This window comes from Podarcis cretensis, assembly GCF_951804945.1.
Source record: "Podarcis cretensis genome assembly, chromosome: 5".
Taxonomy (NCBI): Eukaryota; Metazoa; Chordata; class Lepidosauria; order Squamata; family Lacertidae; genus Podarcis; species Podarcis cretensis.
In genome coordinates, this window is record NC_137174.1 from 96079180 (window position 1) to 96093090 (window position 13911).

Below are 13911 nucleotides of genomic sequence, written 5' to 3' on the forward strand. Positions count from 1 at the left end.
CCTGCAGGGAGTATGAGATTCCCAATGGCTTCACTCACAAGGGTCATAGGAATGTGCAAGCCCACTCACCACGAAAAGGTGATGATCCAGCGAGTGAGGGCAGCAACAGTAAGGGGGGGGGGTGGCAGCAGCTTCCCATTTAACCTTAGGCACTATAAGAGGACACCCCACCTCTCATGAAGCATGTGTGGCCACCCTGGTATGGTAATAAGTGGGGGAAGGAAGATAAAGTGCTGAAGGACAGAATGTAATGCATGTAAATGACATGTCACTTTCCCCATTTTCAACACCAGAGCAGGAATGATCCAGAATCCACCTATGATGAAGAAAACTTGGCCCAGTGCATTTTTGACCTCTTTGTAGGAGGGTCGGACACAACTGCGTGTTCTCTGAAATGGGCACTTCTCCTCCTGGCAAGTCATCCAGATATCCAAGGTGAGAGAGGAGAGCCAGGGTTTCTCTTGACCACTAGGGTGGACCATAATTCTTTAAAGGTTTCATAAGGAAGCCTACAATAGTAGGGTTGGAAGGGACCCCAGGGGTCTTCTCATACAACCCCCTGCAATGCACATTCCCCCCCTCCAGTTTGATTCCATTCCACAACCTGTTTTGTTTTGCAAATCTGCTAGCAGTTTCTTTATGCAGCAAATGTACAAGAATGCCCCTGCTGTGAAATAAGTAACTGAGCCTCATTCCTGCCTCTCCATGCTCCATTACACGAGGGATGCGGGTGGCACTGTGGTCTAAAGCACTGAGCCTCTAAGGATTGCTGATTAGAAGGTTGGCAGTTCGAATCCATAAGACAGGTGAGCTCCTATTGCTCTGTCCCAACTTCTGCCAACGTAGCAGTTCAAAAGCATGCCAGTGTTAGTAAACAGGTAGTGCTGCGGTGGGAAGGTAATCCGCATTTCTGTGTGCTCTGGCACTCATCATGGTGTCCAGTTGTGCCAGAAGTGGTTTAGTCATGCTGGCCACATGACCCGGAATGCTGGCTGTGAATAAACACCAGCTCCCTAGGCCTGAAAGCGAGATGAGTGAAGCACTCCATAGTCTCCTTTGATTGGACTTAACCGTCTAGGGGTCCTTTACCTTTAACTTTATATGAGTGGTGCTAGCCAAAGATCAGATGAGGAAATGAGTATTAGTGAAACTAAGTAGGAAATATTGAGGGCTGGGGGTGGAGAATGAATATATGACAGCCTTTGATCCCAGTCCTTCAGCAAATCCAGCCAGCTCTGGTAACCAGAAACAACTGCGATGAGCTTCACTTTCAGCCTTTTCACACCTGGGATCTAGAGTGGAGAAGAACCATGTACACAGACTTGAGCTCCTTGGAGGACCAGGTGACCTAAAAATGCAAGAAACTGGGACTCATTCACAGAGATTTATGGAATATGTTCAAGGGAATTAAATGTCCATCTGAAATAAAATGCAGTATTCACAATAAACCTTCTGTTTCCATCATTCTCTTCAGATAAAATGCACAAGGAAATAGAAGATGTCATAGGTTCTGCTCACTCAATCTGCTATCAAGACAAGAAGAAACTGCCCTACACCAATGCTGTGATTCATGAACTACAGCGCTTTAAATTTGCCAGTTTTTTGGGATTCCCTAGGCAATGTACAAAGGATTTCAAGCTGCGTGGTTTTCTCATTCCCAAGGTATAACAGTGTGATATAGCTGCACTCCTGTAGCCCAAGAGCAAAGAGCAGCAGAAGGTTTCATATTGAGAGATGCAGCCATCTCTTCCTGTCTAGTCAAAAATCTGAAGGGCAAGAGCAGGAGCTCCATCTGCAGACATGTTTCACCATCAGCAAGTGCCATTCCATGGGGCAATTGTGGCAGGGGAGAAGCATGTAGTGGCCAGAGGTCTCAGCCTGCTTGTGAGCGTTCATTTTAAAAGAGGTGGGGGAAATTCTTCTTGTGTTCCTGCCTGTACAGAAAGTTTTTACAGTGATGAATACAAAGCCACCCACCAAAATAATAATAATAATAATAATAATAATTCAGATCAGTCTCAGCAATGATTAGTCTTGGGATAGTGTGGGACAATAAAAAAAAAGTATTGATGTGAATGCATTCCAAGTCACTTGTTTCTTATTTGCAGGGGACTATTATTGTTCCCGATCTGCGCTCTGTTCTTCTTGATCCAACACGATGGGAGACACCTGCAAAGTTCAACCCAAATCATTTTTTGGACAAGGATGGACAATTCGTGAACAGAGAAGGATATCTCCCATTTGGTGCAGGTAAACACAGAAGACCAAGCTACGTTGCGATCTGTAGATGGGCTTACTGGTCTGCTTCCAGGAAATGACACCAGCAGCAGCACAGGAGGGAGTGGGCCGGAGCAGAAGCAGCGTCTTTCTGGCTGGAGTGGCACTGCTGGTCAGCAGAATGGGGCAAGGCACTGGCAAGTTAAGGGGATCTCTAGGTTGGTGGCTTGGGACCCACACATGCACACACACTTATGTGGTCTCCATCTGCACCTCCCAACATTTGCCACCCCTGCCCTGTCCCTGAGAGAGGCAGCACTGCCAGCACCCGGATAGTGCTCTTCCCTGTCACACATCACCACTGCAAGCCACCCAACTTCTCTTCAGGCAGCAATGCTAGTTCCTACCAAGGTGAAGTAAACCTGGCAGGAGAGTTTGCTCCATGGTCTTAACCCCTTTCTGCATTGCTGATTTGGGCAGTTGACCAGTTTTCCTTTTATTTTTTAAAATCAAGTTTTATTAAAAAGCTTTATACATAAGACACAATAAAAATCATACTAATCTAAAAGGGAAAATAGAAAAAAGATTAGGAAAGAAAAAATAGAAATAGAAAAGGAAATTACAGAGTCCTCTATCAAAATTAAATCTTCACCCTTATTCTGCACACAGAAAAGTGAGCCCTCCCAGTTCTCACTGGGAGCTAGATCCTCTTACACTGGCTTCTAGCCCTGGGAGATGCTCTCTGCCCTGCCCCTCCCACAGGACCTTTCATCTTCATTCCATCCTCTTCCTGAATGTATCTTCCTTGATATGAGATAGGGAACTTCAAATTACAGAACAAAACATAAGTATAACAAGAAGAAAGGAAGGTTAGCACTGACCAGGCTAGAAAACTGACAGCAGCCTTGATGTTTTCCTTATCCTAACTATGTCTATTTTGCCAAAGTGTTATGCAGAATGCTTATAGCTACAAAGGAATGAACACGGGAAAGTAAATTTTTGCTCACTTGCTGCCTTCTTCTTGTCTCCTCCTCAGGGGCTCGCATTTGTTTGGGAATGCAGATGGCAAAGATCGAAATATTCATCTTCCTGACCAGCCTGCTGAGGGCATTCAGTTTTCAGCTGCCAGAAGGAGTCAAAGAGCTCAATCAAGAGGCTATACTAGGGATTATAGCACATCCCTATCCTTATAAACTCTGTGCTATTCCCTGTTGCAACACATAAGAAAATAGGAAAATATTAGGGGCTGCACCCCTGCTTCCTGCACTTGGTGACCCCTTGGCCACTCCTGACACATGAACCCCCTAGCATTTCCCCTTCCCTTCCCATCTCATCCCATGCAGCTACTGAGGTCTCTTTTCACCTTCGCAGCTCCATTTCTGAAGCCACTTCTCTCTTATCTTCTGCAGCTCTGCTTTTCATCTGTTTTCCCCTTCATTCCATCTCCTCCTTTTCTTTAGGCCCTTTCATGCCCCTGCTTTCATCTTCATCCCTCTCCCAATGCCTCCTTACTCCCTCCTTTTTGACAACTTCCTTTGCATCCCCATTCTTACTCTTGCTCCCTTTTCTCCTCCCCCTCCCCTTCTTTTCTCAAATCTCCCTTACACACACATTCCCACACCTCCTCTCCCTCTTCTGCAGCTCCCTTCTAACACCCCCCATGCTATGTTATTGTATCTTTAAGATGAGTAAACTCCTAAGAGCAAGGCTATCAGCTTCTCCAGTTGAAGAATGTTAAGTTTCTTTGATGGCTGCTGTACATGTGTGCTTGTTAATAAAATATCTCTTCTAAATCACTACATTGAACCCGGAACACAGAACCCGGACCACGCAAGGTATCAGGAGTCCTTCACAAAAGGTGACTAGAGGACTGAAACAGCCAAATGGCGGTGTTGTGATGTTGGAGGAGTGGAAGGAAGCCACAGATGAAGAGATGAAGAGACATCAATTAGATGTTGGGGGCTCCTACTCCTTTTAACCTTAACTTTTTAATCTTTTAACCCTCTTCTTATCAAAAGTTTGGCAACCTGGGGTTTTATATCAGACAACTTGTGAAGTTGGCACTGTAAATTAGATCTAACAAAGTCAAACAGCTTAACAGCCACTGCCCAGCCTATTTCAAGGACTCATAACTCTAAACAATTTAATTAATCTTCTGAACTTTTTCCGAACTGACTCTGACTCAGGCTCGGCATTTTAAATGAACTAAGGGAGGTGAAGCTGTGTTGCAGGAGTGTTCCGCTTGTGCTTGCCTCTGCCCTCTTGGCTTGTGGGCCCAACTGTGCTGTGTGCCTGCTCTGTCTTCTCAGTTGTGGGTCCGGCTGTCCTGCATGCCAGCGGTGCTCCTGGACTGAGACAGACTGGTTGAGTGCTCGGCATGGAGCCTGGGTCAAGATATATTACTCTGCAGATGACTCAATTGAAAGACACCTAGGGAAGCCAGAGAGGGGGGTTCCACCCTCAAGACGCCAGAGACTCTTAAGCCACAGGGCTGGCAGCTGGTTGTAGCAGAGGAGAGGTATCATCCTGTGGCCCTGAGAACACCAGCTGTGGGGGAAACCAGAGGACTCCTGATGCCAAGAGGAACACTTTCTCTGCCACTACAAGTGCTAGCGCAACAGCAAGAGGAGGGGCCCCTGGGACCATTGGGCATGGCATTGACATCAAACAGGGCATTTACTGAGCCTGCCCCGCCTTCCTTTGCCCATCCCCTGAGGTCGCCTGGTTGTTCAGGTTGGCAGATTCAGAGATCATTCAGAGATCATTCGAGTAGACTCAAGCTGGCGCGTGATGCTACAAGAACTTCGTCTGCTACAAGAACCTTTTTTCTTTTCTTTTCTTTTTTTTCCTTTCCCCCCTCCCCCCTTCCTTTGCCATTTGTTTTAGTTTTTTATAGTTCATTGTTCCATGATAATATTTAAGTTTTGCTTGCTTACTGTTAGATGTTTGATTTTTGTTCTCCTGCTATTTAGGTGTTTTTTCTTCCCTTAATGTACGTTATATGGTAGTTCTGTTTAGCTGTGGAATGTTTTGGGGTTTATTTTTTAATTTAATTAATTGGTTTGTTTAATATTAGAATAGTAGGCTGACAAAGAATATAATAGTTTCATACAATCAGAGAGGTAGCTGATGTTTAGCTGGTTTGTTCTACTCGACTAATTAGAGTTATCGAGTTGTTGATACTATAAACAGAATAACTCTCTTGCGGGGACACAATTAGTGCCAGCACCGTCCGTTAAGAGTTTGGGTGTAATCTTCGACACCTCCCTTTCCATGGAGGCGCAGATTGCAGCTATAACAAAGGCAGCATTTTTTCATCTCCACCAAGCTAAGCAGTTGGCTCCTTACCTCTCTCGCCCTGACCTAGCCACTGTGATCCACACGACGGTCACCTCCAGACTGGATTATTGTAACTCACTCTACGTGGGGCTGCCCTTGAGACTGACCCAGAAACTCCAGCGACTGCAGAATGCCGCGGCGAGACTCCTTACGGGATCCTCGCTGCGAGATCACATTCACCCAGTGCTATACCAGCTGCACTGGCTCCCGGTGGAGTACAGGATTAGGTTTAAGGTGCTGGTTTTAACCTTCAAAGCCCTATACGGCCTAGGACCCTTGTACCTACGGGACTGCCTCTCCTGGTATGTCCCACAGAAGAACTTACAAACAAAAATATCTTGAAGGTCCCAGGCCACAGAGAGGTTAGGCTGGCCTCAACCAGAGCCAGGGCTTTTTTGGCTGTGGCTCCGATCTGGTGGAACGCTCTGTCACAAGAGACTAGGGCCCTGTGGGACTTGACATCTTTCCTCAGGGCCTGCAAGTCAGAGCTGTTCCACCAGGCCTTTGGCCAGGGCACAGGCTGACTCCCTCCTTTGGCAATCCTCACAGAACTCTAGCCCAATGGTTGCCATTAATCTAATTTGAATTAATTTTATAATGAAATGAATTTAGAATGTTTTTTCATTTTACTGCTGTTAGACGCTCTGAGCCCAGCTTCGGCTGCGGAGGGCAGGAGATAAATAAAAAATATTATTATTATTATTATTATTATTACCCTAAGCTGGCAGAGTTAGAGTTGGGAGAGAAAGGAGTCTGCACACAACTTGGAGTGAATTTAGAGAGGACAGCTATCAAACCTCTGGAATTTTTCTTGGAAAAAGAATGGAAGAAGTGCAAATGGAAGGGCTATTTTTTTCACAACCAAGATGGAAATTGACAGCAAACACAACGGGTTCAGGTTGTGTCCTTCAGAGCAGGAGAAATCAAGCTTGCTCCCTCTTCCAAGTGACAGCCCTGGAGATATTTGAAGATGGCTCTCACATCTCCTCTCAGTCTCCTCTTCTCCAGGATAAGGATGGGCAGATATTTCTATCTTGGCCTGCAATCCTTTAAGCAGAAATGCTAGAAATCGACCCTGGAATTTTAAGCATGCAAAGACTCTTTGCATCTTTCCTCATGCCCTGCTCAGAATCAGTCTCTCATTTTGAAGGTATTCAGTTGGGTGGGTGGGAGGGAAGAGTGAATTTAGAGTATAAGCTGTCATGTCAGAACCCTCTCTTGGCCTCAAGGGAGAGAAACATATTGCACGCATGAATTTATATGTAAACAATGCTTGTTGTTTAACTGTTGCCAGCCTGACAAGTAAAGATTTATCTTCACCTATTTGTGTAAGACATTTTTTAAAATCACAAATAGCTAACAAAGCTTATGGGCTCAGTCATGGCCAGCAGGTGGTGATAGAGAATGGCAAGAAGATTTTGAAGTCAATCCCAGAAACCAGCAACTCAGCACAGTAAAAGATATTTTTTGCAGATTTACCCCTTGATAAATGTCTGTTGAGGGACGCAGGTGGCGCTGTGGGTAAAAGCCTCAGCGCCTAGGGCTTGCCGATCGAAAGGTCGGCGGTTCGAATCCCTGCGGCGGGGTGCGCTCCCGCTGCTCGGTCCCAGCGCCTGCCAACCTAGCAGTTCGAAAGCACCTCCGGGTGCAAGTAGATAAATAGGGACCGCTTACCAGCGGGAAGGTAAACGGCGTTTCCGTGTGCGGCTCTGGCTCTGGCTCTGGCCAGAGCAGCGATGTCACGCTGGCCACGTGACCCGGAAGTGTCTCCGGACAGCGCTGGCCCCTGGCCTCTTAAGTGAGATGGGCGCACAACCCCAGAGTCTGTCAAGACTGGCCCGTACGGGCAGGGGTACCTTTACCTTTACCTAAATGTCTGTTGAACTTCCTGACACAACTTAGTCTCAAAGTTTAGTTCATTAAATTTTACTCTTTTTTTTTTTTACAGTTCATTAAATGTTTACTCCCCCCCCCAAAGGACTTTCATTGGTGATATTTTTCAATTCAAAATTCTGAATATGTGGCTTGTTTCCACTTTACACCTGTGAATTTTCACTTACAACACCTTCACTTGATAAGCCTTTCGTTGGGAAGCCAAACGTTCCCTGCTCTTGAAGACAGGGAAGTCAAAAATCTGCATGCCAAAGCACACGAAGTGGTGTCTCAGTGCTTTTCGCAAGGAGAGCAGTAACTGCTGCTCTTTTAATCCTTTAGTCACGGGAGTCAGTCTTTCAAGAGGTAGGTTGTTGGCCTCCTCTAGCTATTCAGTTTCTGGCGGCCTGCTGTTTCCCCTTCTGTTTGCACATTCACGGTTACAGTTCAAATGTCTCCTGGGGACGGGGAGTTCTGACTGCTTGCTTAGGGCATCTTATGAGCTTTTCTAAACAAGTTTCTGGGCTCAGAAACCTACCCCCCTACCTCCACCACTTTGATGCTTCCAAAAAACCTCACACAACTGTTTTTACACTGGATTTTTATCCAGACAAATTTCTTTCTTCTGCTTGTCACCCTACAATAAAAAACAACTGCAGAGCAGAAAGAGACCCCGAGGGTCGCCCAAGCCATCTCTCTGTAATGCAGGGAATGCCAACCAAAGCATAGTAGTATAATGGTAGTAATATAATAATTGAAGGCAAATTCCCATTTCTTCCCCAAACAATCTCTGCTGAAAGCCTTCAATGAACAAGAGTCCACAATCTGGTTAAGTGTTTCAGCAAAAGTGGATCATTTAACTTTTACCAGAATGCTATTCTTTCAGCTCGTATCACTGGTGATTACTACCTGTTCAATCTCTGGGATAGAAATTTCAAGGTTGGGGGTGTTCCAAGAAAACTCCTTGGATTCTTGACCAGGGAACGGTGGAGCTATGGAGCAAATGAATTTGCCCTGGGCTGAATGAAACTTGCTGCTTGCAGTTTGCAAAGCACATTTGCAAAGCAACTTCCTCCTGAACACGTTATCATGTACAGAAAGCTGGCAAGACATTGTCATGTCTCCTGTTTCACAATTTTGGGGCTGGAAAAAAAATATAAAGGTGTAAAAGAGTTTGCTTTTCTGAAACTCTCTGCAACAACACTGTCTCCTTCACTTGAGGTCTTCTGTGGACAACATGCTTAATATGAGTCAGCAGTGTGATGCAATTACAAAAAAGCTAATGCTGTTCTAGGCTGCACCAGCAGATATATAGTGTCCAGATTAAGGGAAGTGATAGTTTTCTCCTGGGACTAGGCTACATTTGTAAAGATAAAGCTCTTTCTATGCATTATAATACTATGACACCAGATGGCGCAGTGGAGTCCCATTTTTTGCCAAAGGAACTTTCCCAAAGGAAAACTTTGTGAGAATGATGTATCGTGGTATCTAGCACCTACTAAATTAGCAAAAATGTATAGAACTGCTACAAATATTTGTTGGATATGTAAAGATAAAGAAGGCACCCTCCGCCATACATGGTGACCTGCAAGATAAGAAAAGCATTTTGGGAAATGATATATAATGAGTTGAATTTTTTTTATAAAATAACCTTTGTAAAGAAATCCAGAAGTGTTTTTACTAGGAATCTAAGGTGCAGAAATACCAAAGGAGCAGAAACGACTATTTATGTATGCGACGACAGCAGCGCCGATACTTTTGGCTCTGAGAAGGAAAAAAGATAAAGTCCTTACCAGAGAGGAATGGTTGATAAAAATGATGGACTACGCCAAAATGGCAAAAATGACCGGAAAGATTAGAAACCAAGAAGAATAACTTTAATAAGGAATGGGGAAAATTTGTAAGTTCCCCTGGAGAACACTGTACACAATTAAAAACATTGGCAGCATTGTAACAACACTTGTAATGTAACAAGAACTATGGTAAGAATGGAATTTTAGGAAAAACTGGAGAACATTATATGATGCTGTCAGGGAACTGACATCAGAGTCAGAGGTGGAGGCAAGGCTCCCAAGCGATGCTGGAGAGGGGGCCAGCAAGGAGATAGGGAGCTCATCGGCTGGGGAAGGGAATCAGCGCAACACCAGTAGAGAAGGGGGGCAGATGGGGGATTCGGAGAGGGGTCTCCAAGACTCTTCGCCCGAAAACAGTGGGGAGAGCACAGGCACTCCTCTGCCCACTCCCTCCCTGCGCAGAAGACTTCAGCGCAGGGAGAGTAGGAGGAGACTGGGCATCAAACAACTTCTTTGCTGGAAGAGGTTCAAAAAGCGCCCACTGACAGATACTGCTAGCGAATGAACAGCCACGGAGTGAAGGGCTGTCAGCCAGGACAGGTTAAACCAGGCAACCTGGCCCAGGAGTGGCGGTAACTTACGCACAAGCAACCCCTTATAACCATTACAGATGCAGTTGAATGGAATCCATGGAATCTCAGCTCAGGGAAGTCCAAGGATTCAGAGAATCGTATATGTTTATGATTATGACTTTTATTTGAATGTGAATGTTAATTGTAAAATTGAACAATAATTTTAAAAATACAATGTGTTTAACTGAATCGCTTCTCTGATGTGTCTTGATCCAGCCCTGCTCTGGAGGGTAGGACTCAAATCAATGGCTTCATGTTACAAAAAAGAAGATTCAGAAATAAACATATGGAAAAACTTACTGACAGTAAGAGCTGTTTGACAGTGGAATGGTCTCCCTTGGGAGATTGTGGACTCTCCTCCTTGGAGGTATTTAAGCAGAAGTTGGATGGCCATGTGTCATGGATGTCTTTAGCTGAGATTCCAGCATTGGAAGGAGTTGGACTAGATGGCCCTCAGGGTCCCTTCCAACTCTACAATTCACTGGGACCCGGGGGAATGCCATGACCTAGAACCAAATGTAGACACCCACTGGGGTAAGCACAGCATGTAGGCAGTTCGGATCATACATTGCTGTCAGAGAGTGATGACAGTACGAATATTTCTGCTCAAAGTCGGTTTCTAAGAAGCACTGTCCTTGTCCTTCTCCACTGATGGAACTCTAACGTGGAGTCAGAAGCACTTTCCACCCACAACCCATCCCAAGAACCAGATTTACAAGGATTAAGAAGACCTGTGCTATTCAAGAAGGCCTGTAGCTGGCCCCCACTACCAAATCAACATGGCAAATTACAGTAGCATCTGATCTATAAGATGCAAGGCCAAAATGGAGGAGGTGCAATAATAATAATCAAAATATCTTTCAAACGTGGATGTCCCGCCCCCCAATGAAGTAGTAACCATAGTCGTAATTAGTACAATCTCTGTTTCTCATTGGAACCTAATGAACCATGAGTCAAGCACATATGTTATGGCCACAAGTCCATATGCCAGGGATCATTGAGGGTTTTGAGGCATGATGGCATGCACTGGCTGAACACCAAGGAATGGTGGGAGGTACAATCTGGGGAATTTCCAAGGGATGAAGACTAGGAGCCCGGGAATTGATGATCAGACAGGGACAGTGTGTGGCAGAGAGAAGTCCAGAAGCAGAAGCAGAGGCAGACGTAGGAGATAGGAGAAGCCAAGAGGCAGAGATGAGTCAGGCTAGTGAAGGAGCCAGGGTGTCCTCCCTCCTGCTGTGACAAGCTCCCCTCTCCTGGTCTCTCCCAGGACCAGAAGAGGGATGAAGAGGGAGGAGCAGAGAAGGGTGCATCAGTGGAGTCTTAGATAGCATGGAAAGGACCTGGGGAAGGAGGAGAGCTAAACAGCTGTGGGAAGGAGGCGATGTTCACCCTCCACAACTGCCTCATGGGGGCAAGACCTACTGAAAAGAGTTGCTGTGGCCTGGCACCTGTGAGCAGGCCTTGCTTCTTCTAATATTCTAATTATTCTAATAAGAGTTATCTTCTTCTTGTTGTTGTTGTATAGTCATTTAGTCGTATCCAACTCTTCGTGACCCCATGGACCAGAGCACGCCAGGCACTCCTGTCTTCCATTGCCTCCCGCAGTTTGGTCAAACTCATGTTCATCTCTTCGAGAACACTGTCCAACCATCTCGTCCCCTGTTGTCCCCTTCTCTTTGTGCCCTCCATCTTTCCCAACATCAGCGTCTTTTCCAGGGAGTCTTCTCTTCTCATGAGGTGGCCAAAGTATTGGAGCCTCAGCTTCACGATCTGTCCTTCCAGTGAGCACTCAGGGCTGATTTCCTTAAGAATGGAGAGGTTTGATCTTCTTGCAGTCCATGGGAGGGACTCTCAAGAGCTCTCCAGCACCATAATTCAAAAGCATCAATTCTTCGGCGATCAGCCTTCTTGATGGTCCAGCTCTCACTTCCATACATCTCTACTGGGAAAACAGTAGCTTTAACTATACGGAACTTTGTTGGCAAGGTGATGTTTCTGCTTTTTAATATGCTGTCTAGGTTTGTCATTGCTTTTCTCCCAAGAAGCAGGAGTCTTTTAATTTTGTTACTGCTGTCACCATCTGCAGTGATCATGGAGCCCAAGAAAGTAAAATCTCTCACTGCCTCCATTTCTTCCCCTTCTATTTGCCAGGAGGTGATGGGCCCAGTGGCCATGATCTTCGCTTTTTTGATGTTGAGCTTCAGACCATATTTTGCGCTCTCCTCTTTCACCCTCATTAAAAAGTTCTTTAATTCCTCCTCACTTTCTGCCATCAAGTTTGTGTCATCTGCCTATCTGAGGTTGTTGATATTTCTTCTGGAAATCTTAATTCCAGCTTGGGATTCATCCAGCCCAGCCTTTCGCATGATGAATTCTGCATATAAGTTAAATAAGCAGGGAGACAATATACGGTAATTGGTAATTACATTTATTGTGATGATGGGTTTCAAGAGTAACTCTCACTGGCTTGAAATCAACAGGGGAGCAGAATTTGTAAACTAATGGGAGGCCAGAGCAGGGAAACTGAGGGGAGTAGAAAAGAGGCACATAGGTGTTTGTTTACAGCATATAGTAACAGCTAACCAATATTGCACCACGTACAAGTCTTTAAGTACATGTGGGAGGATTATAGAGAGCATAATCCCACTTAAGAGTAGACATGATGAAATTGCCTGACATGACTAATTTAGTTTCATTAATTCCAATGAGTGTACTGTGAGCATGATCTTACATAAATAAGCCCAAAGATCCCAAATTTTGTTACAGGACTTGCTGCTTCTGTCACTCGTTTGAAAGAATCACAATAGGTTCAGAATCCCCCAAGTGAATCAGGATGTCTATTCCTCATCAGCAGAAGCGTGTAGAAACCTTTTTGAAATTATGATTTAATCATATACATACGTTACAGCTCAATTGCCAGGAATTAAAAGAATAATATCAGCAGCAATCATTCTGTGTAACTTCTTTTTTATATATACATATTTATTAAAGTTTTTTGAATACAAATGCATAAATAATAAACAACATTACTTATATCATAACATAATTTCATCACTTCTTTGGACTCCCTCACGTCTCCCGCTCACACTTACATCGTTACAAAAAAAAAATAATTAAAAATTTCCAAGCAAATTACCCTCTTGTTTGCAATCTTATCTCCGCTCATTTAAATAAAAACCTAGCAATTCTCCAAAAAGTTTGTATTTTCCTTAATCTCACTTCTCGTCAAATTCAGATCTAATTCAGTGGTGGGCAATTATTTATGATCTAGCATCCTTCTTAACATTCAACCAAATTACAATATTTTTGTAAATAAATCTTGAATTTCCTCCAGTCTTCCTCAGCCCTCTCCTGTCCCAGGTCTCGGATTCTACCAGTCATCTCGGCCAGTTGCATATAGTCCATCAGCTGCTTCTGCCACTCTTCCAGTGTGGGTAGATCTTGAGTTTTCCAGCTCTTAGCGATGAGTATCCTTGCTGCCGTTGTTGCATACATAAAAAATGTTCGGTCCTCCTTTAACACCTTCTGGCCGGCAATACCCAGAAGGAAGGCCTCTGGTTTCTTAAGGAAGGTATACCTAAATACCTTTTTCAGCTCATTATATATCATTTCCCAAAAAGCCTTCACTTTAGGGCAGGTCCACCAGAGGTGAAAGAATGTTCCTTCGTGTTCTTTACATTTCCAACATTTATTATCAGACAAATGGTATATTTTGGCAAGTTTAACTGGGGTCATGTACCATCTATATATCATTTTCATTACATTTTCCTTCAGAGCATTACATGCAGTGAAGTTCAGCCCAGTGGTCCACAACCTTTCCCAGTCCTCAAACATAATATTATACCCAATGTCCTGAGCCCACTTTATCATAACCGATTTAACCATTTCGTCTTGTGTATTCCATTTTAACAGCAAGTTATACATTCTTGATAATACCTTAGTCTTTGGTTCTAACAATTCTGTTTCCAACTTCGATTTCTCCACCTGGAACCCTATCTTTTTATCGTTTTTAAAGACTTCTTTAATCTGAGCGTAATGTAACCAGTCTCGCACTT

The 13911-nt window shown here is 44.4% G+C and overlaps 1 protein-coding gene across 1 annotated transcript in view; it reads left to right on the plus strand.

The window, feature by feature from the left end:
• LOC307217051 (cytochrome P450 2J5-like) overlaps window positions 1–4013 on the plus strand; it is a 31233-nt gene extending 27220 nt beyond the window's left edge. Inside the window, exons 6-9 of the mRNA XM_079978064.1 lie at window positions 294–435; window positions 1475–1662; window positions 2109–2250; window positions 3254–4013. Of these exons, the coding sequence (XP_079834190.1) occupies window positions 294–435; window positions 1475–1662; window positions 2109–2250; window positions 3254–3441 (660 nt within the window). The 3' untranslated portion in view covers window positions 3442–4013. The remainder of the gene's footprint in view (window positions 1–293; window positions 436–1474; window positions 1663–2108; window positions 2251–3253) is intronic.
• The last annotated feature ends 9898 nt before the right edge of the window (window positions 4014–13911 follow it).